Source organism: Podarcis vaucheri (assembly GCF_965113315.1).
Source record: "Podarcis vaucheri genome assembly, chromosome: 7".
NCBI classification, from domain to species: domain Eukaryota; kingdom Metazoa; phylum Chordata; class Lepidosauria; order Squamata; family Lacertidae; genus Podarcis; species Podarcis vaucheri.
The window spans coordinates 7,718,140-7,746,042 of record NC_138765.1 but is presented as its reverse complement, the minus strand read 5'-3'; the positions used below and the strand labels follow the sequence as shown (position 1 = coordinate 7,746,042).

The 27,903-nt window shown below is 49.1% G+C and overlaps 1 protein-coding gene across 9 annotated transcripts in view; it reads right to left on the bottom strand.

Annotated features, from left to right (window-relative positions):
- Positions 1-27,903, bottom strand: part of RYR1 (ryanodine receptor 1) — a 223,963-nt gene that overhangs the window by 18,784 nt on the left and 177,276 nt on the right. For 3 of the 9 annotated variants that reach the window (XM_082230909.1, XM_082230911.1, XM_082230910.1), the window contains 12 exons: positions 26,443-26,522; positions 24,683-24,759; positions 21,741-21,814; positions 20,817-20,834; positions 12,026-12,106; positions 10,726-10,814; positions 8,549-8,677; positions 6,590-6,694; positions 4,909-4,938; positions 2,275-2,304; positions 1,634-1,715; positions 36-1,333 (listed from right to left, as the gene is read on the bottom strand). In XM_082230909.1, coding sequence (XP_082087035.1) covers positions 36-1,333; positions 1,634-1,715; positions 2,275-2,304; positions 4,909-4,938; positions 6,590-6,694; positions 8,549-8,677; positions 10,726-10,814; positions 12,026-12,106; positions 20,817-20,834; positions 21,741-21,814; positions 24,683-24,759; positions 26,443-26,522 — 2,093 coding nt within the window. The remainder of the gene's footprint in view (positions 1-35; positions 1,334-1,633; positions 1,716-2,274; positions 2,305-4,908; positions 4,939-6,589; positions 6,695-8,548; positions 8,678-10,725; positions 10,815-12,025; positions 12,107-20,816; positions 20,835-21,740; positions 21,815-24,682; positions 24,760-26,442; positions 26,523-27,903) is intronic. The other 6 variants (XM_082230914.1, XM_082230917.1, XM_082230915.1 and 3 more) reach the window with 4 other exon arrangements.

Sequence of the window (27,903 nt, the reverse complement as noted above, 5' to 3'; positions counted from 1 at the left end):
CACTATTCAGGCACCGCCTGAAGCCCTATACGTACTCCCAGTTTCCTCTTGAGGATGGGCGATCCTTCGGGCGTAGGGGGCTCCACTGGGGTCGTGTCCCCCATATCGCCAAGCCCGCCAGGCGCATCAGGAGCTGTGGATCGGAAATGCTCTTTCTTCATGTCGAAGCCCTCCCCGCCTTCAGCAGGCACGTCCTCCTTGCCGGGCTCCACTATCTCTGCTTCCTCCCCTTCCTCAGCCTCCTGTTCGACTTCCTCGGAAGGGGCCACGTCTCCATGCACCTCGTCCTGCGTTGGGTCGGGCATGCTGGCCAACAGCTCCGTCATTGTGATCTTCTTGGCTTCCTCCACCAGGCCGCCCCCGAAGAGTGTGTTCCAGATGAGGAGGAAGATGCCCTTGGAAATGTTGTAGAAGAAGAGGAGGATGCTCATCAGAATGGTGTAGATGAAGGTGGCCACAGCCACGGCCATCTCCTTGACCGTCATCTGCTTGATCTTGCGGAGCTTCCGGCGGATGTTGCGGTAGGTGAACATGCGGAAGAAGTTTAACACGCCGTCCAAAAACTCCCCGAAGACCGAGGATGACTCCGATGGCGCCGACACCTTCTCGGCTTCCCCACCTTCTGCCCCTTCTCCTTCCTCTTCCTCCTCTTCCTCCTCCTGGCCCTCCTCCTCTGAAATCTGTGCCGCGATCTGCATCTCAAAGATGGTGTCCTCGCAGAAGTTGATGAAGAGCTCCATCTTCTCCGACTCGCCCCCCTCGTTGACCACGTCAAAGATGAACTGCCGCTTGGACTCCTTGACCTGGGGCATCTCCCACTGGGCCTTGTTGGTCTCGCTGATCTCAAAGTAGATGCGCTCAATGCGCTTGCTGGCGCCCATGATCTCAATGCGGCCCAAGTAGGGGCTGAAGTAGTTGAGGATGCATTCCGCCAACTCCAGGAAGGTCTTCAGGCGGTTGTCGTGCGGCATGTGCTCCGAGAGGTTGGTCAGCAGCACGGCGATGTTGAAGCCGATATCCTTGGCGGGCTCTTGGAATCGATCGGCAAACTCCTCGTAGTCGATCATCTCGTTCTCATCGGCCTCCGAGCAAGAGAGCAGGAACTGGATCTCGGACGGCGTGTACTGCTTTTGGCTATCCATGGCTTTCTGGAAATCCTTCTTGGAGATGAGACCCCGCGGGTCCGTGATGTAGTCTCGGAAGGCGTCCGATGCTACAATGTCCTTCAGCTTCAAGAACATGTCGAAGAACTTGAGAATCATCTCCACGTTACTGGAAGATTCCACCAACATGTCCACCATCTGCCGAGCGATGGTGCCATTCACCACGTTCCCTGGGTAGGCACATAAAAAGTAAGGTTAGACGTGGGAATGAGAAGTGTGTTGGGGGTGGATACACAAGTGATGAGTGGGTGGGTGTTGCACTCATGTAAGCACTGTCAGGTGGATTCAAGGTGATTGAGATATGTGCAACTTATCTCAGTGGGTTGTAGCAGTTTGGCACACACACACACACAGGATCCCACGTTAAACTCCTAGCATCTCCAGGGAGAGCCAGAAAACACCCCTGTCTGCTCAGGGAAGCTGTCATGGAGCCCTGACTGGCTGCCCCAGCCCTGGCTAAGGGGTCTTACCTTCCAGAAGGGACAGCAACATCACCACCATGTCTTTCTGCAGATCCAGCAGCTCCTTCAGAAGCCCAATTTGGCTTGAATCCTGGGTGGGTGGGAGACATGGGAGATATTAAGTGCTGTGGAACCAGAGACATCTCTTCCAGTGTCTTGGAGGCCTCCGGACGCAGATCCCCTTCACCCCCACGCCCCACGTTCCACTTGTATTCTTAAGGCCCGGCCTTCCCTGACCCTGTCACACCTGTTGGCTTCTAACAGGGCAATGGAAACCAGGCCACAACTAGGTGTGGGACAGGAAGGAGGGAGAGGTGGTGGGAGCCCATAGAGACCAAGGAGCGGGTCTCAACTTGGGCCATGAGCACTGTGGCCCATTCTTCAGGCCCCTGAGATGGTGCCACCCCAAGATGACCCCCTGAGGTCCCAGGGCACCTGGAACCGGAGCCTTAGAGGAGAGACTCAGATATATGAAGTCAGCTTAGGTACACAGCCGGCCACAGGGCACTGCCGTCACACTGTGACATGTAAGGGGAACACCTTACTCTAATTTGAGCATGCTGAGGAGGCCCCAGCCTCTCCTTCTCCTCCTCTGACTGAAGGACCACCCAAGAGCTGGGCCTCTGGAGAGGCAGGGACGCCCTTCTTACCTCAGGGTAGGATTCGCTCCGAAATTGGTCCTCATGGGCAGCGCAACAAAGAGATAGTTTTGGTGAGGGGCGGAAATATCCCCCAGTGCTGTCTCCCCGCCCACCCAGCCTCTGCACCCCCATTTCCTAGCCTCGCTTGCTTGGGAAGAGGACACTGGGAGGAAAACACCCCTCTTGAACATCTTCCATGCCACTCCCTCCAGCGACTGGCATCACGGGCATATCTACACCGCAAACAAAGAAGACCTTCCCCTGGTGACAAGGCGTCTCTGGATTATATTTGCTATCTGCAGCCTCTCTGGCAGAACTGCAGTTCCCTGGGAGAGGGACGGGCTGTGAAACCAGCTTAGGGCTGGGAGTCTAGAATTGGGGAGATGAGTACACTGGTTTCAGTTCAGAGGCCACGCGCTCCAGAGGCGCTTCGCCTCTTTGCCCTCAACTCCCAGCCGGCGTCAAACCGAGAGAAGAGGGCCGGCTGCCAGCTTCGGTCAACGCCAACGCAAACCCGCCCCTTCGCCCTCAATGCCCGCGGCATGACAACATGAGCTAGGATGGGGCGTGAGCCAGCAAGCCAAAGCGGTGGCCAACCACGGAGCTCCTGACGACCCCGTTTAATGGTGGTGGCTGGAGGAGGGGTCTGGAGAAGCATGGAGAAGCAGAAAAGACAGAAGGGGAGAAAGGAGGGCTGGGGGTGATGAGCAAGGGCCAGCTGCCACAGACCGAGAGGGGAAAGCAGACCAGGCCAGACCACCATATTCCCCTGCACTGAGGCATGATGGGAAAGAGCAACAGACATGTTTATGGTCCTTCTGCATGGATCTACCAGCAAGGGCTGAGGGTTTTCTTAAAGTGTGTGTGTATTTATGTGTGTGTGTGTACAGAATGGGGAAGTGAGGTTTCCCAGGCAGAGGTAGAAGTGGGCAGGTATAGGGTGAACTGGTGGGATTCTGAATAATAATAATAATTCTTTTTTTTAAAAAAAAAAATTATACCCTGCCCTCCCCGGCCAGAGCTGGGCTTAGGGCGGCTAATACCAATAAAATCACAGTAAAAAACATAATGGGGGGGGGAGAGAGGGGAGGGGGAACCCAATTTAAAATACAGGTTAAAATGCAATTTAAAATGCAGCCTCATTTTAAAGCTGCCGATAAATCAAGACCATAAGGGGAGGGAAACATAAGGGTCAGGCTGAGTCCAAACCAAAGGCCAGGCGGAACAGCTCTGTCTTGCAGGCCCTGCAGAAAGATGTCAAGTCCCGCAGGACCCTAGTCTCTTGGGACAGAGCATTCCAACAAGTCGGGGCCAGTACTGAAAAGGCCCTGGCCCTAGTTGAGACCAACCTAACCACCTTGCGACCTGGGACCTCCAAAGTGTTGTCATTTGTGGACCTTAAGGTCCTCCGCGGGGCATACCAGGAGAGGCGGTCCCGTAGATACGTGGGTCCCAGGCCGCAGTATTATTTTATTTTCAAAAAAGGCTTCTGTCAGGCACTTTCCCTGCTGCTCTGGGTGTGTGCATTGGGCCTCGCAGGTTAATGCAATGGGAAGGTGCCAGGGTTCTGGCAACGACACCAGCTGCCTTGCAGCGCACCCACTGTGACACCTTGCTAAAGTGTCTTCTCTGAAACCACGGGAGTGTCTGTGTGCATGTACATATGTGGAGATGAGGCAGCAGAGTTCCATTTCACTGCGTAGCCTCCCCTCTCCCTGACCAGCAAAACCACATGCCCTTTAAAAATGTGTTTTTCAGGGAGGGTTATTGGATTGTTTTTGTTCAGATCATGTATTTTGTGGTTTTATATTCTGATTTTATCCTGTGAACCGCCCTGAGACCTGCGGGTATAGGGGAGGCATATAAATTTAATTAATAATAATAATAATATAATTATGCAAAATTGTAAATAAAACAAGTGAAAAACAAATTACAGACATTTGCATAAATGTGTGAGATAAAAGTATTCAAATATGTTGGATGGAATTATCATATTTTTCTGTCTATAGGACGCCCCTATTTATAATACTCCGATTTAAGAAAATGGGGGGGGGGGCACGCGATCTATCAGTGTATAAGGACCTCCCCCCCAAATTTTGGACATTGTTTTTTAGGAAAAAGCCCGAGTCTTATACACAGAAAAATACGGTAATTTTCACAGGCTGAAATATCTACGGCAGGGTATGGATTGCCTTGCTGCAGAATCTTAATATCATTTAGCACAATGGTCGCAGAGTCTTATCCAGACCATTGTTCACACTTCCTTTGTCATGTGTTCAAAGGAAGGAAAGTCTGGCTTGACCTAGACAGCAGCTGCAGGGAGCAGATGAGGACTTAATCTAAAGGCCTCAGGACCCTTTTGGGTGTTTTTCCTGTGTGTGTGTGTGTTACTTAAATTGGTCTGGCCTGTCGAAAGGAGGAGTAGAGAAAAGGAGCCTAGGGAAAAGGAGGAGAAGTGGATGGGAAAGGAGGGGAAAAGAGAAAAAGAAGTGAAAGAGGACAGAAAGAAGGAAAGGAAGGAACCAAGAAGGATGGGTGGGAGGGAAGGAAGGAAGGAAGGAAGGAAGGAAGGAAGGAAGGAAGGAGCAGGCAGAGTGAGCAGGGCATGAGATGGCCACATACTACTACATAAAAGGTTCTTACGCCATTTCGAAGTCCTGGGGGTTGGGTCATCTGTCACACATCAGAATAAAAATGTTATTCAGAAACATTTTTAAGAACATTTTTGTATTTTTCCAGGTTTACCATCCAGCACGTTCCTTTGTTGCTTGGGGGTCAGAACAGGCTTGCCCTCCCTTCTCTGGGGAAAGGTGGGCATGTGGGGTGGGGGAGAGGGGCAAGGGCAGGGAGGAAAAGGGACACCTGTGCATATCTTCATTCTCCCAGTGTGGTGGGGGCGGAATCTGCAGTGGGGAAGGACACTGAGCCTGCACTTCAACCACTAGATTTCACAACCTCTGCAGCTCCAGGCTCTGGGTCGTACCAGAGCCCTTTCTATTGTGCATTCACGATTATTTCTGCTCTTGATGAATTTCCAGGGTGGCTGTATGCAGCCCTGCCTTCAGAATGGCTTGCACCTGTTTGCACATTGTTCAAGGAAGAGCAGATTTGATAGAATCGCCTTCTAAATGCAAACTTAAATTGAATCGCTCCCCCATTCCTAAATGGGACCGGCTGCTGCAAATAGATCTGGACAACCCTCTCTCTCTCTTTTCAAAAGTCCTAGGTGGATTCCAGTTCAGTGGAAGGGAGAGGCATTCACGACACAGGGCAGGAAAATGTGTGCATCTGTCTGCGTGGTATAAAGGAAGGCCAGATGGTGAAATACAAAAATGGTCCTTTTCAGGAGGAGGGATGCTCAAAGCTGTTGCTGAGAGATCAGGAGTGGAAGGGGTGGGGGTGGGGGGAGGCACAGAGCAGGGGAGCCTGGGGTTAGTGCAGAGATTAAAAGGGAGACCGCACCACACGCAACCTCACCTCCCCCATCCACCCCACATCTCACCCTATACTCGTACTTCCTGACAAGGCTTTCCCCCCCTGCTCCATCTTTCCATCCACCTCAAAGGTATGTTGCCAAAAGAATGGGGGCTTATCCAGACCCCAATGAGGCAGGGAGCCAACCCTACAGTGCAAATTAGCAGAGGTACCTGTAGACCCATTTGAAGTACGCAGAGTCTAGCTAGAATCTTTTTCTAAGGAGTTTTACCGCAAAGGTGATGGCAGGTGGGGAGAAAAACTGCCTTTCTAAGGAAATGCACCAGACAGCGACCCAGACACAGCCACTTTGCAGTCACAGTTTGACTTCCATTTCCCCAAGGCTGGCTATAAAATGTAGAAAGAGATGGCTTTGTGCACCTAAGCTTGAGCTTGGGGTAGGACCAACCTGGCAAACATTTGCTACTGGTTAGGAAAGATGGGGTGCAAAAGCCTGGTTCCTTGATTCAAGAGATGGCCACCGATTTGAGAGTTTGGCACCCAAATCCAAAAGCTAGGCTCCTCTGCTGCCGTCGCGTGGCTTCCAAAGTCAACAGTTTGGCAAGGCAATGTGCAGAATATTAAGTTTTCCCTGCTTAGCCATTGATGTCTGGGACCCTGGGGCTTGCACTTTCTTCGAAGCTGGACAAGAAAGGCTGGTTCACAGTTGCGGGGCTTGGCTGTGGAGCGGACCATGTGGCCTTGCATATCTTCCATGCGCTAAGACCCTGTCTGCTCTGGATACTCTTCCTCAACCGCTGCTCATGAACAACCTCCAAGATATTCCCTACCCTCTTGCCCCTTGCCAGGGTTCAGACAAAAACTTGCACTTGCTCGTTTTCACTTTTACCTGAGCCAACTTCATCATCATGTGAGCAAAGACATGGAGGAAGCCAATGACAGCATCCCACAGCCTGCTGTGTGCCAAGCTCTGCTGGTTCCCAGTGCACGGTCCCTGGCGAGGAAGGGGGAAATAATGGAGTGAAGATCTCCGATTTATACCTAGGAGTCTGAACATAGGGCTGCTGAAGATGATCTGTGCATGGGGCATTTGTTCTGCTCAGCTTATACACAGCTCAGTGTGGGGTAAATCGTCACATGGGAGCCTCAGAAAGGAGGGGCTGTGCACTCCAGAAAAGGATGGAGAGGTGAGGGAGCTTGATAGATGCAGGGCACCCCCTGGGATAGAGGATTTCCCTTTGATGACATCCATGAATGAATGAATTTATTATTTCGGTCAAAGACCACTTCCAGCCCACATACAATATCAAGGAGGTCATAAAACGCAATAGGGGTACATTTGAATTTGCAATTAAGTATAACAGGGGCAATACAGATATAGCAACAGTTAAAAAAATATATAAATTAAAACTTAGTCACTAACATATAACCTAAAATTATCACTTAAGGCCTTAATCATTATGATAGCACAGCTTGTTCCCTAGGTTTTATGGCAATCACACAGAATTTGGCTACCCTTAGCGTGATCTCAGGATCCTTGTCCTCTACAAGGGATTTTAGACATTGAAGTTCGGATTCATTTGGAGATTTTTGCATAGCAGGGGTAATAAATACCGAGCGTGTATCCCCCGTAGAATCAGCAGTGTAACAAGGCATGAGAGACAGTTTCTACCTCCATCAAGCCACAGGGGCAGACTCGTTTCACGTATGGTTTACGCTCGAATCTGCCCTGCAATAAGGGAGATGGCAGAACGTTGAATCCATCTTTCTCAAGAGACAATGGAGTGTGCTTCTGGGGGTGAAGTCAAACTGCTGCATTAGCAGCACCAAAGTGACCTTCCCAGGACACAAGCCTGGGCACTCTGGGTGGAGGTCCTGGGCTGCCCAGATAACAAGACCCCCTCTCAGCCTCAATATGTGATCCAAAGGAAAACAGAGAAAGACGCTTGGCACCAGATTGGCTGCAGGAGTTGCTGGAAGGAGGCATAGAAGGCGCCATCCAACCATCTTAGGGACTCCACTCCGGATTTGTGTAGGATCAGAGATTTCCTTCTCATAGATGGGCTTCCTTCCCAGGTAAAAAGGTAAAGGGACCCCTGGCCATTAGGTCCAGTCATGGCCGACTCTGGGGTTGTGGCGCTCATCTCGCTTTATTGGCCGGAAGTACAGCTTCTGGGTCATGTGACCAGTATGACTAAGCCGCTTCTGGTGAACCAGAGCAGCGCACGGAAACGCCGTTTACCTTCCCGCCGGAGCGGTACCTATTTATCTACTTGTACTTTGACATGCTTTTGAACTGCTAGGTTGGCAGGAGCAGGGACCAAGCAACGGGAGCTCACCCCGTCGCAGAGATTCAAACCGCCGACCTTCTGATCGGCAAGTCCGAAGCTCTGTGGTTTATCCCACAGCGCCACCCTTCACCTTCCCAGGTAGATGAGCCTTATTTGCCTCTCACTTTCTTCTACAGAACGTGCAGGAACCGCCTTCTTGACTGCTGTACTATCGGTCTTGTCCATTCAATCCACTGGAGCCTGTCTCAGGGGAAGTCCCTGACTCATTGTGGACCTGAGACCCATTGGCTGCTCTCACCTGCTTTAGCTAGCCAGTCATAGCCATTTCCTGGGATGTGGCCCCTGTCGCCTGCTGACAGCTTCTAGGAGCCACAGGTGTGAGCTGAGTGCAGGGTGGGGAGGAACATAGGTGGGCAAAGGGTCCCCTACCAGAGGTAGTACCTCTTCCCCTAACACCCCATACCTCCAAAACACAACCCACTCTCTTCTTCTGGTTGCAATTTTTAAAACTGATTTTCAGACAACAACAACAACAACAACAGTGGCAATAATAATACCTGGATGTACTCAGTGAGGCTGTTGAAGACCTGCTTGGCTACAGCCATGGCTTTGGAGAAGTTCCGCTTGCCCTGTTCATCAATGACGTCCTTGCCCGAGTAATACCAGTAGAAATCACTAATAGACTCCTGGCGATTTCCGTGGGTGGGAAAGAAATCGAAAGGTTACTTTGCCTGCCCCATTCTCCACTACCCTGCTGGGTCCAAGGAACGCTGTCTGTGGCCAGAATACGGAGATAATAATAATAATAATAATAATAAATTTTTTATTTATATCCCGCCCTCCCCAGCCGAAGCCGGGCTCAGGGCGGCTAACAACACTAAAAAAGTGCAACAATATAAAAACATCATAAGAATTAATTAAAATCAAAATTAATGGCAACCATAAACTAAAATATTGTAAAGATTGCTGAAGGAGGGAGTCAGGCTGTGCCCCAACCAAAGGCCTGGTGGAACAGCTCTGTCTTGCAGGCCCTGCGGAAAGATGTCAAGTCCTGCAGGGCCCTTGTCTCTTGTGACAGAGCGTTCCACCAGGTTGGAGCCGCAGCCGAAAAAGCCCTGGCTCTAGTTGAGGCCAGCCTAACCTCTCTGTGGCCTGGGACCTTCAAGATGTTTTTATTAGAGGACCGTAAGTTCCTCTGTGGGGCATACCAGGAGAGGCGGTCCCGTAGATACGAGGGTCCTAAATCCGAGATGATTTGCGTGATCCTACCGGCAGACTTGATTGTCAATACTTCCTATTTTATGACCTGATCCAGCTTTCCCCAAGCTGGTGCCCTCCGGATGTTCTGGACTGCAACTCCCACCAGTCCCACCTAGGACTTCCAACTCTCAAGGGCTGCCCGTTAGTGGAGGGCTTTTAGTTCAGGCCTCACTCATTACAAGCTGTGCTGGTTTCAAGTACGGTACGATCGCATCTCATGTGGGGTTCGGTGCTAAGGGTTCTGTGTACAGTGGTACCTCGCTAGATGAAAGGGTTTTCCGTTTTGGAGGCGCTTCGCAAGACGAATTTCCCTATGGGCTTGCTTCGCAAGACGACAGCCCATAGGGAAATATCCGGGACAGCGGGGAAGCGCAGCGCGTCTTCCCCACTGTCCTCGGACCTCCTCCGAAGCCGGGCGGTGGGGCGGGAACGCCTCCTCCCGCCGCCGCCGGGCTTCGGAACGCTGCTCCGAAGCCAGGCGGCGGGGCGGGAACACCTTCTGAAGGCGGGCGGGGGGCGAAAGTCTTTGTCCCCCCTGCCTGCCTTCCCAGGGGCTTTTAAATTGCCCCGGACAGCGGAGAAGTCCTCCACTGTCCCGGGGCGATTTTAAAATGCCGCCCGCCAGCATTTTAAGATCGCCCGGACAGCGGAGAAATCCTCCGCTGTCCCGGGGTTTTTTAAAATGCTGGGGGTGGGAAGAAAAGCCCTTGTCCCCCCCTCCCAGCCTTCAGAAGAGGTCCGGGGACAGACTGTCCCCGGACCTGGTCTGAAGGCGGTTTCCCTAGGAACGCATTAATTGATTTTCAATGCATTCCTATGGGAAACCGTGCATCGCAAGACGAAAAACTCGCAAGACGAAGAGACTTGCGGAACGAATTAATTTCGTCTTGCGAGGCACCACTGTATATGCAAAAACATGTATGCTCAAAACCTTGGAACAGCCCCCACAAGAGCACCTTGGGGTTTCTGCAGCCGATGCGCCAAGGTCCCAGAAGGCTCTCGTGAGATCTCACCGGGCCGTCTAAGTTCCTGCGAGATCTGGTGTGAAGCATCCCAGACCTGGCACACAGAGAGCTCTTTTTGCACCGCGTTTTGCCAGCACAGAAAGAGCTTTTAAGCTCTCCACCTCGCTTGCCATTTAAACTTGTGGGATTTCAACCAGCAGCCTTCAACCACAGGTAGCTGAAACCTCACAAGTCAAATGCGCAGAAGATGCGGTCATACCATATTCTCTGGTATATGGTGCCTCTGGACACAAGAAGACCTTTCCCCCTATGGTGAGTACATTTTGAAATAATAAAAAAAGGAAAGGACCTTGCAGGCGACGAATCAGATTCTCAGACTTGTAAGGTTTGCAAAAGCAGGCTAAAATTCTGGTCAGCTCAAGGGCTGAAGTGCAGCTGTATCTGGGTCTTATGCTTTGACAGAACTGACACTTCCTGAGTCGGATTTGGCCTGGGATGAAAACACCCACCTGCAGACGCAGAAGGTAGTCAACAGTGCAGATGATAATGTTGATGGTGGTCGTGTTCCCCGTCTGTGTCCGCAGGTAGTTCTGGAAGTCTGGAGTAAAAAGGGAGCAGGGTGAGAATGGGACACTTCCTTCCATTGATAATATCTTGGTTCTCCCCCCCCATCCCCCCCAAAACCCCACCTTTATATTTGCAACAACCCTTAGTGGTAAACCAATGCATCGTATGTGATGTCAAGTGCTGGACAGGTAGCGACACAGCAGCAGAAAGCAGGATTTAACTTCTCATGCTTTAGATGATGCATAGGGAGTTCGGTCCTGCCCAGTTAAGACTTGTTAGAAGGTTCCTAAACATTAGGAAGAACTTCCTGACAGTAAGAGCTGTTCGACAGTGGAATTTGGGGGGGCGGGAACTGGCTGGTGCACTGGAACCTTGCAGAAAGCAGGATTCAGCCCCCTGCATTTCAACTGGTGTGTTGGGAGTTCAATCCTGCGTGGTTCAGGCGTGCTAGTGGGATGGGGGGAACTTGCTGGTGTTCCCGAACCCTGCAGATGTGCAAGGAGTTTAATCCTGATTAACCTCTTCCCAACCTCCAAGGATCAACTTTGACAGGTGAGTGGGACAGCCCACCTGTTGATCAGTCAACATGGCGTCAATATGAATGACAGGGTGCTGCTGCTCTTACTCACCTATCAAAGTCAGTCCGCCAAGCGGGAAAATGGCAAGACAAACTGTTAGAGTATATTGAACTGGCTAGATTAACAGAGGCAATCAGAGATCACACTAGACAAGAATTTCAAAAAGCATGGGGGAAAGTGCAGAGAATACTTCACAAAACAGTGCCCTAAAATTCATACCTGGACTTGTTTCGATTAATGCCTGCAGGAGACTTTGTGGATATTTAAGTTATAATTAGAAAAATCTTAATAATTATTCATAAAGGAAACAGCTTATAAGAAGTAAATAAGGATGCCAGAAACAGGATAAAGGAAGTTTTTTATTTGGTTGTTTGTATTGTTGTATATGATGCTTGTTGTTTGTTATGTTTGTGTCTGATGGGGGTGGATTTCTGTGTTGGCGGGGTGGGGTGGGGTTGTGTTATGTTGTAAATAAAATTTCCAATAAAAAATATTTTAAAAAGAGAAAAGAAACGTTCCCTTCCCCTGACTCTCCACGCACCCTTTCCATTAGGCCCCAACCATCCTGCCCCCCCCCTGCCCTGTGTATTCTCCCATTCCCCTCCCTCAATCAACTCCATCAGCTCCAGTTTTGGAAGCCCTCTAGGTGGCATGTGGAACCTACCATTGTTGTGTCCTTCGCACAGGAGCTGCAGGAACCGGAAGAGGTCCTGCGTAAACAGATCGTCCGCCATCACCTTCTCTCCTAGAGCAGGGGAGGGGTCAAGGGAAGAGAGAGAACTGGCCAACGTTAGCAGCAGCAACACGGAGAGAGGAGGAAAAAAATGGAGTTGGGAATGGCGGCAGGGTGAGGGGGGGTTGGGGTGAAAGGGCAAGGGAGAAATGTGCTGTTAGTACAAAATGGGGGTTCTCCAACGCTGGGCTTGAGAAAGGGGGATGGTTTTCGGGCAAGGCAATCCACACGGCAAAACAAGGATGCTGCACACAGATCAAGGGGCCGCCCTGAAGGCCTCACTCTGGATGTTTATTATTATTATTATTATTATTATTATTATTACAAATTATATACCGTCCTTCATCAAGAGCTCCCAGGCCAGAGTACAACATTAAAAACGCATTACAGAACGCCAATGATAAAAACATAATAAAAAAGCATACTGACAGGCAGTCTAATAATAAATTACAGTCATACCTTGGAAGTCAAACGGAATCCGTTCCAGACGTCCGTTCGACTTCCAAAACGTTTGGAAACCAAAGCACGGCTTCTGATTGGCTGCAGGAAGCTCCTGCAGCCAATCGGAAGCTGCAGAAGCCCCATCGGATGTTTGGCTTCCAAAAATAGTTCACAAACCGGAACAGTCACTTCTGGGTTTGCGATGTTGGGGAGCCAAAACGTTTGAGAACTAAGCTGTTCGAAAACCAAGGTGCGACTGTTGTCATCATAATAAAATAGTCATCATAGTAACTATTTATTAATAGCTAGTTAGGGGCTAGTTACGTGGGTGGTGCTGTGGGTTAAACCACAGAGCCTAGGACTTGCTGATCAGAAGGTCGGTGGTTCGAATCCCCACGATGGGGTGAGCTCCCGTTGTTTGGTCCCTGCTCCTGCCAACCTAGCAGTTCGAAAGCACATCAAGGTGCAAGTAGATAAATAGGTACCGCTCCTGCGGGAAGGTAAACGGTGTTTCCGTGCGCTGCTCTGGTTCGCCAGAAACGGCTTAGTCATGCTGGCCACATGACCCGGAAGCTGTACGCCGGCTCCCTCGGCCAATAAAGCGAGATGAGTGCCGCAACCCCAGAGTCGTCCACGACTGGACCTAATGGTCAGGGGTCCCTTTACCTTTAGTTAGGTGCTAGGTCCTCACTGAAGATGGTCAGTAAGGAGCAGCTGAGCCTGAATTAAGGATGCTGGGGCACCAATTCCTTGTTTCAGGGGATGCTTGTTGGAATAAAAAAACTACTTGTTGCCTACCCTGGATGTTTGCACTCCTCCTGAAGGAGCAGGCAGCCTCCGTAGCTAGAAGTGCCTTTTATCAACTGCAATTTGTTTAACGGCCACGGCTGCTCCTGGACCAGGAAAGCCTTGCCACAGCAGTTCATGCATTGGGTACTTCAAGGCCTGATTGCTGCAACACGCTCTATGTGGGGCTTCCCTCGCGCTTTTCCTGGAGGCTGCAGTTAGTGCGGAATGCTGCAGCATGATTGCTGACAGGAACGAGGCCTTGTCGGCACAGGGCACCCGTGCCAAAGATCTGCACCGGTTTCCGATTTGCTACTGGGCCAAGTTCAACGTGTTACCATCAGCGTATGGAAACCTTTAAGAACTCAGGTCCAGTTTACCCATGAGGTCGTCTTATCCCAATGGGCCCACTCACACTGAGAGCCAGTGTGGTGTAGTGGTTAAGAGCAGTAGACTCGTAATCTGGTGAACCGGGTTCGCTTCCCCACTCCTCCACATGCAGCTGCTGGGTGACCTTGGGCCAGTCACACTTCTCTGAAGTCTCTCAGCCCCACTCACCTCACAGAGTGTTTGTTGTGGGGGAGGAAGGGAAAGGAGAATGTGAGCCGCTTTGAGACTCCTTACAGGGAGTGAAAGGCGGGATATCAAATCCAAACTCTTCTTCTTCTTCTTCAATCACTTCCACCAGTGGAATTGGCTCTACTACAGGTGCCACATAATACCAGTTCCACATTTGCAAGAACCATTTGTGTGGTCTTTGGAACTCCTTGCCTATGGAGCCCTGTACATTCCTGTTTAGACAAGCCAAACCTGGATGCTTATAAATTGAGGTAATTTTAACCTTAGCATTTAAACTTCCGTACGTTTTAAATTTTGCTTTATTTTATTGCTTCGTCTTTTTGCAAACCGCTTTGAGGTTGTTGCTGTTTTGTATTACCATCCAGCGAGGTATACATTCTATGAAATAAACGAATAAGCGCAAGAGAGCTGATCTACCCAGGATGTGGAAGGAACAGAGGTAGTAGGATTCTATTATTAACTTATTAATTAATTGCATTTGTATATACCTGTAGGTCTCAGGGTGGTTTGCAGGATTAAAAAAAAAATCACAATATAAAAACACAAAATACATAATCAAAATAAAAACAAAAACACAACCCAATAACTTCCCACCTCCACAACACATTTTAAAAAGGGAATTGAATGTCAATCAGTCAAAGGCCTGGTTAAAGCGGAACATTTCTGCCTAGCGCCCAAAGGAATATAATTCTCGGCTTAATGTTCCACATGGGTTGGAAGAGAGCGGTACTCGTTTGAAAGCTCCCCCCGTTATTGGTGGGGAGCTGGACCAGAGTGAGGACTGCAGCGGCCGACCAGGAGTTAGTAGGATCACAAGTGCCATGCATTTGGTTAGGGGATCTCGTGGCTCCATTGTGTAGGGAAGGTAGAGTTTGTGTCTGGGATATTGCTTCCGGGGGAAAGGGTTATTTAGGCTATCTGTGACATTCCAGCAAAGGCTCAATGTCAACAGATAAAGTCCTTTGCAAAATCCCTGCATGCCTATTGCTGGAGGTTACATATTTTAGTGGGGAGCGGGTGTTGAGACTGGGAGTGCCAGAGTGTATGCAGGCAGATGAGAATAGTTCGGTTCAACGCAATTAGCATAAACGACCGGTTTATTCTATACGAGTTTGTTTGTTTGTTTGTTTTTTAGAAAACCTGTGCACCCAGGGCCAAATTTTGAAGTGTAGTTTTGCGACAAGCCATTTTTTTTGGCGAAAAACACAACCTGAGTAAAACAGAAAGTAAGGACTTGACGTGGTGCAAAGGTGAAATAAATTCCAATGGACCAGAATAACGTGAGAGCAGTGGACAGACACGGAACTGCGATGACAAAGAATTAAGAATAAAAGTTGGAGGAGAGTGAGTGTAAGAGACCCAGGATGTGCCCCCCCCATCCTTGTGGGTTAATAGAATTAGTTGCAGAAGGTCAGTGACCAGTTCACACCACCCGTTCTGTGGCATTGGTCATTAATGAAGATATGAATCCAACGGCACGGGGAGGGCAAGAATGGTGGATGGGTCTCCCATTCACAAGAAACGCCCCCTTCCCCTTCCATTCCTCCGGGTGGATTCATATTAGCCCACCTGGCATTAATGACCAGCCCCTTTTCCATTTGTCTTCTTCTTCATGAAGTTGCCTCCTCCACTTCATGGATGAAGCCAAGTCAATCACCTGATATCTTCCCCCTCTGGCTTTGTCTTCCCTTTGTGGTGGGGCAATCGTGGTGCTCGGGACGGGGCTTGGGTTGGGCGTGGGGGTATTGGAAGGACAGGAAGAGATGCTCCCCAAGTCATCCCGATAAGGCTTGTTTTATCTGAGGCTCACAATGAGAATCAAAAAAGGCTCCAAGGCACCCTTTCCCCAAAGCTGGTGCCCTCTGGACGTTTTGGAGAATAATTCACACCAGCTGGCATGGGCTGATGGGAGTTTTAATCCAAAACATCTGGAAGGCACCAGGACAGAGTGCAGTGGAGCACTAAAAGGAGATAAACAGGGCAACATACAATCAATCAATCAATCAATCAATCAATCAATAAAACAGGACAACATAGTTACTACAAGGAAGCTACAAGGACAGCAGAGATACCGTGACTCTAGAGCACAGAACAAGAGTAAAGCAAATGTACTACAGTGAGGGCGCGTCTACACTTCCTTTTGTGTTGCTGTCTGCTCCAATTTGGCAGTAAGATGCATGCTTTCCTGGGAAAAACGGTGGAGCAAAGAACAAAACCTGAAAATCTCATACCTATGCCTAGAAATGCAACACAAAAGGAATTGTGGTTGAGCCCTAAGTTACTATAGGGAGGCTTACAAACAGGAGCACGTATAACACAGAGGAACTATTATGAGAGATCACAAAGCATTAAGTGAGAAAGGAACAAAAATGTTACACAGGCAGCCAAAGAAAGATACAGGTTACGTCCACATCATACAATTAAATGACTCTTATTCCACTTTAACTACCATAGAATATCATGGGAACCATTGTCTGTTAAGAGTGCTGGTAATTGTAGGTTTGTGAGGTCAGCACCCTCTGCAAACTACAGTTGCCAGGATTCTCCATAGCTGTTAAAGTGTTGTGCTTCAAATGTATGGCGTTGATGTGACCACAACTGCTAAAGGACACCACAGGCTTTCTCTGTGAAAACCCGCTCTTTAAAGCTCAGTCGGAGCAAACGGCGATCTGTTGAAGACTCATGTTGACGTTTGCTCTGATTGAGTGCTCAAAAGTGGTTTTTTTCAGGGCCTACAACTCCCATGATTCCTAGCTAACAGGACCAGTGGTCAGGGATGATGGGAATTGCAGTCCAAAACATCTGGAACGAGTTACTACAAGGATGACTTACAGAAGAATGAAAAGAACAATATATAGTAGTCAATAGGAGACTACTACTAGGACAGCACTTTCAGCCAAGAAAAATGGTCAAGACAGACCTTACAACATTAAACAAGAGTTTAAAATACTGTATAAACAGAGGGCTTAGCCGCACTCCCTCTCGTCCCGCTGCTTACCCCCTGGGAGGAAGACCGCTCTTTAGCACACAATTGGAGCAAATGGCAATTCTGGTCGCCCCCCCCCCCCAATTTGACGTTTGCTCCCCCATCTTGTACTAAATAGTGGGTTTTCCCTTGGAAAGGAGTGGGCCAAGGAGCAAAGGGCTTGGACCCATGCTTTCTAGGCGAGGGACAAGCAGACGTGTGGACGAGGCCGGAGTTACTAAAAGGACAATCCAGCTCCATCTTAGCATACCCAAAAGCAACATGTGGTTATTGGGAGTGAAGTAAACCATCCCTACAAATATTTTATGATTTTATCGCACATGTATTCTGCAGCATCTTATGAGCAAAAATCACCAAAGCAGTCATTCCAAAATTGCCACACTGCTAATAAAGAGGTTGACTTTACTATGGTGCTACTAGCTGGTTATTCTATAGTGTAATTTGAAGTATATGACTCTGAAGATGCTCACCCATTACAAAATAGCTTGGTTACATAATCATCATCATCATCATTATTACTACTACTACTACTACAATCGTACCTCAGAAGTCGAACGGAATCCATTCCAGAAGTCCTTTCAACTTTCAAAACGTTCAGAGAAACCAAGGCGCAACTTCCGATTGGCTGCAGGAAGTTCCTGCAGCCAATCGAAAGCTGCAGAACACAGTCGGATGTTCAGGTTCCAAAGAATGTCCACAAACCGGAACACTCACTTCCGGTTTGTGGCATTCAGGAGCCAAAACGTTCGAGCCGCAAGGTGTTCGTCAACCGAGATACGACTGTATTCATTAATCACCTTTTAAACCACTGTCTCAAGGTGATATACATATAAGATAATTTTTCAAAAAGTTTACACTCCCCAAACTATAAAGTTGATGTCTCGCCATCACAAACACTACAGGTTTAATTTATAAAAGTATCATTAGCACCGTGTCATTGTTGTAGACCCCAGGATGCTCATTCTAACCCTGTATTTACTGGGATAATGAAGATGTTACAGCGTGGTTACCAAAGAAGGCATCACAACAAGTATATCACACTTCAACTCGGCAACGTTTCCACACCACAGGGCGACTCCTCAGTTATTATGCCATGATGACACTCACACAGACCCCACAGATATAAAGCACGGTACACACGACCCTTTCAGTATACGAAACTACAGAACATGCCTACATAGATACTAAGAAAAACCATGTTTCTGCAGCAAATTATTACAAAGATGCCGCATTCCTTACTGAAGAACTTGTTGCGACAACACAACCAGACAGTTATGCTTACACCTTGAATTGTTACTATTCCACGTACAGGTAACACAGACTGAGGTCACATTTGCTGAATAACTAGGCCAGGGTGTCCTAAACTTGGGTCTCCAGTTGTTGTTGGACTACAACTGCCATCATCCTTTGGTAGCAGGACTAGTGATGATGGGAACTGTAGTCCAAAATACAGTTGGAGGCCCACACTTGGGAAACCCTGAACTAGGCTCTCGCTACAAGCAGAGTGGAGCCCAGGAGAAGGGTCAGAAATGGCGTGTCTACACCTGACCCCACTGAAAATTGGCTGGGAGGGCAATGCTTTCAGGGGCGGAGATGGTGGATTCTGACTAACATCTTATTGGCTATTCCAGATTGACCGAAGCCCAGCAGGGTGGCTTCCTGGTGACCTGGTCAAATACTTTTCTTTCTCGGGGGTGGGGTGGGAGGGGAGTGTTGGTATTTATAAGAGCACAAGCCTGGAGACCACGATGAAAGCATTTGGGTGGGCGAAGGGTGTGCAGTTAGTTGTGCTCAGCACCAATGGTGCATGTGTGTGTGTGAGAAAAGGGTGGCCTTTGGAAGGGTTGGGGTTTCTTTTGCGGTTGGAGGGCATGCGCCAGATAAGAGCTGAGAGACAGAGACTTTCCCTAGCTGGCCCCACCCCACCCGAGACTGATCAGAACCCCCTCCAGCCAGCCGGGCAATGAGGGGTGGGAGAAAAGGCTGGCGTGGGGTTTAATGGAGGGCATTGCTTGCCTTGTTCCAGTTGGCATCTTCAGAAGAAGGCCAGGGAACTCTCCAAGGTATTGGAGATTTCCCCACCCTCCCGCAACGGGAGAAAAAGAGAACAAAAAACAGCTTGTTCCCAGCGCAGCACTGATGTAACATGTCCTGTCAGTGCAAGGGTTCCTTGTCCCCTATAAGCCCCCCTAGATCTGTCCTTGGGTTTTCCCCAACCCTCTGAAGCAGAACTGGAGAGGGCATGGAGCCCGCGGGTGGGAGAGGGGGAGGAGACACATTGCACAGCCTGACCTCCCTGCACTGACAGGACGAGGGAGTTGAATACTGCCCCGTCCTTCCTCTGGGAGCCAGTGTGCTGTAGTGGTTAAGAGCAGTAGACTCATAATCTGGTGAACCAGGTTCGCGTCTCCACTCCTCCACATGCAGCTGCTGGGTGACCTTGGGCCAGTCACACTTCTCTGAAGTCTCTCAGCCCCGCTCACCCCACAGAGTGTTTGTTGTGGGGGAGGAAGGGAAAGGAGAATGTTAGCCGCTTTGAGACTCCTTCGGGTAGTGATAAAGCGGGATATCAAATCCAAACTCTTCTTCTTCTTCTTCTCTGTTTAGCCAGCTTGCGACTTGAAAGCAAAAGCTTCTCTGGCGCCACCACTCGCCGAAGGAGACAGCTCTGAAGTCGTCTAACCTCTCTGGCCCCCGTGTCACCCTAGGACAAAACAATTCCAGCCTGCCCAATCCTAGAGATATAAATTAATAGAATTGTGGAGCTGGAAGAGATCCTGATGACTCACTGGTCCAAACTCTTGCAATGCAGGAATATGCAGCTGTCTTATACCGGAATTGAACCTGCAACCTTTGTGTTATCAGCATGACACTCTACCTAGCTGAGCTATCCTGGCTATCTATCCAGGCATTCTGCTCTTGCTTAGTCAACAGACAACGTACCTCCTGCTTGCTACGCTACAAACCCCTGGGCCTTGAAGCACAGAATGTGTTGGACATCCCTTAAGAATGAAGAGCATCGCTGCTGGATCAGGCCTAGCTATGTGGCTGGTGACTGGGGGCGGCCGCCGAGACCACATAACACCGGTCTTGAAAGAACTACATTGGCTCCCAGTACATTTCCGAGCACAATTCAAAGTGTTGGTGCTGACCTTGAAAGCCCTAAACAGCCTCATACCTGAAGGAGCGTCTCCACCCCCATCGTTCTGCCCGGATGCTAAGGTCCAGCGCTGAGGGCCTTCTGGCGGTTCCCTCACTGCGAGAAGAAAAGCTACAGGGAACCAGGCAGAGGGCCTTCTTGGTAGTGGCACCCACCCTGTGGAATGCCCTCCCATCAGATATCAAAGAGATAAACAACTACCTGACATTCAGAAGACATCTGAAGACAGCCCTGTTCAGGGAAGCTTTTAATGAGTGACATTTTAATGTATTTTTAATCTTTGTTGGAAGCCGCCCAGAGTGGCTGGAGAAACCCAGCCAGATGGGTGGGGTACAAATAAATTATTATTATTATTATTATTATTATTATTATTATTATTATTATTATTCTAGCATGTTGATATTGCAGCAGCCACCCAGATGCCTTGTGAGGAAGCCCTTGAGCAGGAGTTGAACACAAGAGGCCTCTCCCCTACAGCGGTTTCCATCAACAGGCCTTTCAGAAATATGTGTGCCTCTGAACGTGAAGGCAGATCATAGCCAACACCTTCCAGATGCCCAGGACCTAGCGGAGGGAGCACCGCGCACTAAGCCAGGGCAGCAGGGGATGGGGGTTCTGATCAGTTTTCAGCCTCGAACCCACCAGGTTAGAAAGAGAAACTGGCAAAACTAAATAAATAAACCAGGCCAAGAAACTGACCATTAAAAGGGAAAGGGGGAAAAAAAGTTAACCCAAAGCACAACTTAACCCAAAGCAAAAGGATTATTTACCACTTTCACGAATGATGACTGAGGGAGGGGCATCAGTGAAACCAGGAGAGGGGAGGGGGAGGGAAGAGAAGGAGGGAGGGGGAGAGAGGAGGTGAGTGCAAGACGTCACAGCAAAGAAGGAAAAGGAGATGATTAAAAAAAGTAAAAGTAAAAAAACAAAAACCCAGCGTGTATTAAAACGACATTAATGTGGAATGAGACCAGAGAACCCGAGGTGAAGGGAGTCGGGTGGGGTGTCGGGGAGGTGAGAGTCCATTATTGATTTGTGAAATCTCAATTAATCCACGTCTCACCAGGAGGAAGCTGTGAACACAAAGAGAAGATGCGCAGAGCACTGGGAAGGAGGAGGCTACCGGGGGGGGGGGGGGGGGAGAGAGAACCAACCGTGGGCCAGGATCGTGCCCAGTCAAATCCTGGCACCCAGCATTCCTGTGGGACTGAAACCTTTAACTTGCACCCCTTCCAAGGGATGGGGAGAGAACCCAGAGTGCATAGTTTGGCCAGCCCAGCTAGAAAGCCCCCCTTGCGCAGAGGCATGAATTAGCCATGCCCAGGGGGCCACGCTTTCGAATCAGACCCCACGCTCCCTCTCCACCTCCCCACAGTAACCCATAGGCCACTCTGCTTCAGGGGCCAAGAGGAGGAAAAGGGTTCCCCAGCAAATGAACTGGAAGCTGGAGGCAGCTTTTCGAAAAGGAGTATTTTCTGGCCATTGTAAAAAAAAAAGTTGGTGGGTGGCACCAGGGTGTCAGCAGCCATTGTGAGCAGCAAGCACTGGCAGGGGGCTGCCTTTTGGAGGGGGCAGAAGGAGTTTGCCCTGCCAAACCGCCCTGTGGGGCAGGAGAGCCTATAGGAATAGGATGGCCTAGTCCTCTGAAAGCCTTGCTGCTGAGCCTCCAAGTGGGGGGGCGGGCGGGGACTTACTCGTTCCGTCCTCCGTCACCATTCCCAAGCCTTCAGCTTTGTTTTGCCTCTCAAAGGCGTTGAGGTCCAGCACACTGTGGAAAAAGAGGAGAGAGGGTGAGCAGAGCCAGCCAACGGGAGGTGTCAGGAAGCAGAAATAACTCACATGGCTTCAGCAAAACTAACTCTATTCAAAGAAACAAGGCAGCCCAGGAGGCCAGACCTAGAGAACACAGCAAGCCTTCGATATGATAATCTTTATTATCATTGTCCCATACAGAAACAACGAAACTGAAAACCTACATCAGACATTCAGAAACCAACAAGCCTGCTATCCCAGCTATCCCAACCTAGTTAGCCCCCTAAAAACTCTGATACCCCATAATTAAATACAATATACTCCCATAGAGACTACCTTACACAGCGTTTAAAACCAAAATCGCATTTGGATAGAAACTGTTTCTCTGGCGGCTAGTCCTAGTCTTTATGACCCTGTACCTTCTTCCAGAAGGCAGAAGCTGAAAGAGATCATTTCCGGGGTGCGCACTATCCTGCGCTATCTCTGCAGCTTTCTTATACCTCCTGGAAGCATAGATTTGATCCAAGGTGGGAAGAGCGCACCCAATTATTCTCTCCGCAGTCTTTACAACCCTGGACAGTATTGTTTTTCCCCTGGCCGTGCAGCTCCCAAACCACACACAGAGACCATAAGTTAATACACTCTCAGCAGTACAATGGTAAAATGCCATCAATAGGTCCTCTGAGAGATTGTTTTTCTGGATGATTCTCAGAAAATATAACCTCTGCTGTGCTCTCTTCATCAGGTCTTTGCTGTTTTCTCCCCAGGTTAGGTCATCTCTCAACTCCATCCCCAGAAATCGAAACACCGAGACCTGTTCCACACACTTCCCCTCAATAATAAGTGGCTGAATATTCAATTTACATTTCCTAAAGTCCACAATAATCTCTTTTGTTTTCTTTAAGTTAAGGAGTAAGTTGTTTTTCCTGCACCACTCCTCCAACTGCTCAACTTCCTTCCTACAGGCCACCTCCTCCTCTCCAGCCATGATTAAACCAACCACCGTTGTATCATCTGCAAACTTAATGATCTTATTACTTGGGTATTTGGGGGCACAGCCAGCTATATAGAGTGTATAGAGTATAGAGCTGTATAGACTGTATAGAGAGCCAGTGTGGTGTAGTGGTTAAGAGTGGTAGTCTCGTAATCTGGGGAACTGGGTTCGCGTCTCCGCTCCTCCACATGCAGCTGCTGGGTGACCTTGGGCCAGTCAGAAGTCTCTCAGCCCCACTTACTTCACAGAGTGTTTGTTGTGGGGGAGGAAGGGAAAGGAGAATGTTAGCCGCTTTGAGACTCCCTAGGGTAGTGATAAAGCGGGATATCAAATCCAAACTCCTCCTCTTCTTCTTCTTCTTCTTCTACTACTACTACTACTACTACTACTACTATATAAAAGTCTTCCTGACAGAACCTGTCCCTATGAGGCAGTTGTGGGGATTGAAGGTCCCTGCCTTCCCACAACTCCCTAAGCCACCTCCTCCGATTCCTTCTGAAACAATCTGAGGCTTTGCTGTCTTGCCTGTCTTTGCTCCGCCCTCTTCATCCCTCTTCTGGTCCTGGGAGACTACACCCCGTTATACCTCCTCCTCCCGGTCTTCTCCCTCTGACTACTCATTGTCATCCCACCACCATTCCCTGGGCTCTGAGCCTTCTTCCCTCTGGGGTTCCTCAGCTGGTGCCTCCTTCTACTTCCTCTGCCTCCAGCCAGTCCATGACTGGAGAGCAGAAGTTGAAGGGCCAAAAGACAGTAACTGCAGCAACAGCTGGAACGGCATCGTCACAGGATTCTGGCTACAGCACAAATGTATTGCAGTTTCAAAGTTCTGGGTCAGACTATATGTGGCTCAGCAGCTACCAGCAAGTCTGTCATGTTCAGCACCGTATTTGTGTGGTGTCTTATTATTTTTAAACTATTGATTTGGCTAAGAAACAAATGAAAACATTCTCATATTTCTTTAGTTTCTTTGCAACTCAGGCTTACAGGTTGAAGGCTCTGAAAGGCAAAAAATATGACTTTGATAATATATGGTACAGTGGTGCCCCGCAAGACGAATGCCTCGCAAGACGGAAAACTCGCTAGACGAAAGAGTTTTCCGTTTTGGAGGTGCTTCGCAAAACGAATTTCCTATGGGCTTGCTTCGCAAGACGACAATGTCTTGCGTGTTCCTGCTGGTTTTTTCCCCTCCCCCCCTTTTTCTAAGCCGCTAAGCCGCTTATCAGCTGATCCGATCAGCAGATAAGCCGCTAAAAGCCGCTAAAAGCCGCTAAAAGCCGCTAATAGCGCTAATCCGCTAATCCGTCAATGGGCTTGCTTCGCAAGATGAAAAAACCGCTAGACGAAGAGAATCACAGAACGGATTCTTTTCGTCTTGCGAGGCACCACTGTACTGCATTACCTCTTATGAGAATAAATCTAGCCACAGTAACTGTTCCACTGACCCATGGCAATTCTCAGAGAGACTCTTTAAGTTAATATACTTTACCTTACATTGCACACTAGCACAACACTTGTGCTGTGAATCTGTTTCCTGTTAATGTTGTTACTATGGTTGTTACCTGTGTGTTCTGAAAACCCTCAGCCTTGTTTGTAGGCTAGTTCCAGACAGTACTTTGAAACACAGTTCCATTCATTGGACACGGACGCCTACAATTCTAACATTTTGCCATCTGCTGAAAACGTTCCAGTTTTGCCAAGCATTCTTTAGAAAATTAATTTGATCCAGCGTTAGCCATTTCTTCTGGGTTTTATAACCTCCTGCTGTTTGAATGCATTTACAGGGCTGTGGTATTTTGTTACAGGGTTTTACGGTTTGGAAGCACTCAAATAAATAAAAAGCAGAAGCATAAAAAAGGTAAAAAGGAAGAACAAAATGCTTCTACACACCTGCATGTTTGCATCAGGGCCTGGAGGCTCAGGAAGAATCCCACCTCGTGTTTCTCCTTCAGATAATCCAGCATTTTCTGAGGATAGGGAGAAAGTCAGTATGGGGAGGGGAAGAGAAGGCCCGCTTCTGACTCTTCCGAGCACAAAACTACATGTTAAAGACGTTGCATTAGATGTGTATTCACAGCAGGTGTGTGTTTTTAATGGCAGCCATAAAGAGAGCAAAATCCAGACCAGGAACCCTTTCCATCCACACCACGATCCCAACAACAACAACAACAACAACAAAACCCCTTCCGAAAATAGGAGCAGCTCAATTCTTACCAAACTAAACCTCCCAGCTGTGCCAATTTGGCCCTGCGACCGTGGGTGCCCGGGGCTGTGGGTGGCATGGTGCATGCATGGCCCTGGCACTGAAATTTGTGGGTGCCCGGCCCCTTCATGGGGAATTTTGTAGGTGCCCAGGGCCCCAGGGAGTTGGCACCTAAGAAAACTCTGGGTGCATATTGTGCTCTTGGAGGCTTTAGTTTGGCCAAAATCAAGCATGTACAGTACTTTCAGTAAAGGTTAAAGGTAAAGGGACCCCTGACCATTAGGTCCAGTCGTGACTGACTCTGGGGTTGTGGCGCTCATCTCGCTTTATTGGCCGAGGGAGCCGGCATGACTAAGCCGCTTCTGGCGAACCAGAGCAGCACACGGAAACGCCGTTTACCTTCCTGCCGGAGCGGTACCTATTTATCTACTTGCACTTTGATGTGCTTTCGAACTGCTAGGTTGGCAGGAGCAGGGACTGAGCAACGGGAGCTCACCCCGTCGTGGGGATTTGAACCGCCGACCTTCTGATCAGCAAGTCCTAGGCTCTGTGGTTTAACCCACAGCGCCACCCGCGTCCCCTATGTACTTTCAGAGTTAATGCTAAATACATTACTTCTGGTAAATGAGCCACGGTAGCCACTGGAGGGCTGTGAAAATTTGTGTCCCAGGCTTTTTAGACTTGTTGACCTATGAACTATCTGAAACCAAAGGGGCGCTTTGGTTTCCAGATGTCATATGCATTGGCAATATTTTCAGTTCTCCCGCCTCACTACAGTGGACCCTCTGGATACGAATTTAATTCATTCTGGGGGTCCGTGCAGACCCTGAAAAATCTGCACCCAGAGGTGCCGCTTCTGCGCATGCATCTGGCACGATAGTGTGCTTCTGTGCATGTGTGCAGAGCACTTCTACGCATGCATGAGGAGTGAAACCTGGAAGTATACTTCCGGGTTTGCCGGTTTCGCAACCCGAAGTTTATGTTACTCAATCGTAACGTAACCCGAGGGTCTACTGTATTTAGTGCAAATTTGGAACAAACAACAACCCGCAGAAAAACCCGATTGACATTTGCCCCGATCCAGTGGTAAAGGGTGGGTTTGCCAGGGAGGGGAAGTGGTGAGGCAAGTGGAAGTGTGGATGGCCATCCAGTTCAAAGCATGTTTCTATATGGAGTAAGAAATGGGAGATGAGTAAAGGAGGAGTAAGTGACAAGTAAGCCTCACAATAAGTTAATATCAACTTAAACAATAAAAATGGCTAAAAAAGCAGTTTCATAAAAGAGATCTACCTTTAATTACAAAAGCCAAGTGGCAGTGGTTAAATATACAACTTAGCACATCGCGCCAATATGCAGCAATTTAAACTCAAATCAGCGGCAAAGTTCATAGGCAGGGAATGAATCACTTGCCAGGAAGCCTTGCGTCTCCCTCCCCTGGTCCTCCTACCTGCTGCACTTCCTCATTGCCGCCATTCAGGATGGAGATGCCCAGCTTCAGGGTAGAAGATACCATAGCGCCAGGCTCCCCTGCAGAGACAGGGAAAGGATTTATTACACTGGCATCTGTGCAGAAGGGAAAGGGAACTCCAATGCCTGCCGGAGGGGCTACAACTCCCATCCTGGCTACTGGCCACGCTGCCTGGGGCTGATGGGACTTGGAGTCTGGCAACATCTGGAGCTTCCCCATCCCTGCTATGTTGCTTGGGGCTCAGGCGCATGAAGGAGCACCTCCTCTCCTTGTCTGCATCAGCCCATGCTCTAAGATCCATGTTCTGAACTACCGTATTTTTCCGTGTATAAGACAAGGTTTTTTTACCCAGTTTTTTAGGTTTTTAAAACATGGCTCGTCTTATCCATGGAATACAGCAATTAAATATATAAACAAATGCGGTACCGTATTTTTTGCACCATAACACTCACTTTTTTCCTCCTAGAAATTAAGGGGAAATGTCTGTGTGTGTTATGGAGGGAATGCCTACGGGTGGCATGCCTACGGATTTTCCTCCTCTAAAAACTACGTGCGTGTTATGGTTGAGTGCGTGTTATAGAGCGAAAAATACGGTACTTGCATTACCAGTCACAGCTCCTGGCAGTGGTGAGCCGCAGGGCTTCCGTAGTCTGCTTCCGTAGTCTGCTTCCGTAGTCTGCTTGCCTCCTACCACTCAGACCACCCTACAGCTGGGAGGGAGTCTGTAGGCGGTCCGTTTTTTGCGTGTGGTGTCTTTGCATGGATCCGTTTGTGCGCAGGCAGTGCAACGTTACACAGGAGGAGCGTGGCGGTCGAAGTAATATTCCCCCCCCCGCGCCTTTCACATCAGTGAAACATCATGCCTTGCGCTCCTGCCGTGTAATGTTGTGCTGCCCACAAACAAATGGAGCCGTGCAAAGATGCCACACAGAAAAAATGGATCGCAGATACCACCTATCAACTGCCCGATCACTACCAGCGGCTGCCAATCACATTCCCGATTGCTGCAACAAGAGCATCTGTCTACTGCCTGCTGCAGTGGCAATTGAGAAGATGATTGGCGGCTGATGGTGGTGAACGGGCAGCTGATAGGTAGTTTCTGAAACGCAAGCGGTTGTGTGCTGCATTCTGGCGGTGAGAGATTTTCACACACACGGCCCAGCAATCAACCGGCCAATTGCCGCTTACAATCTCGGGCTCACGCTTCGTTCCTGTAGGTGAGCTATTTTCACCCCCCATAGGTAAAGGTAAAGGGACCCCTGACTGTTAGGTCTAGTCGTGACCGACTCTGGGGTTGCAGTGCTCATTTCGCTTTACTGGCTGAGGGAGCTGGCGTACAGCTTCCGGGTCATGTGGCCAGCATGACTAAACCACCAAAAGCTCCTTTTCTAAATTTTGAGGCCCCCAAAATAGGGGTCGTCTACTACATAGGGGCGTCTT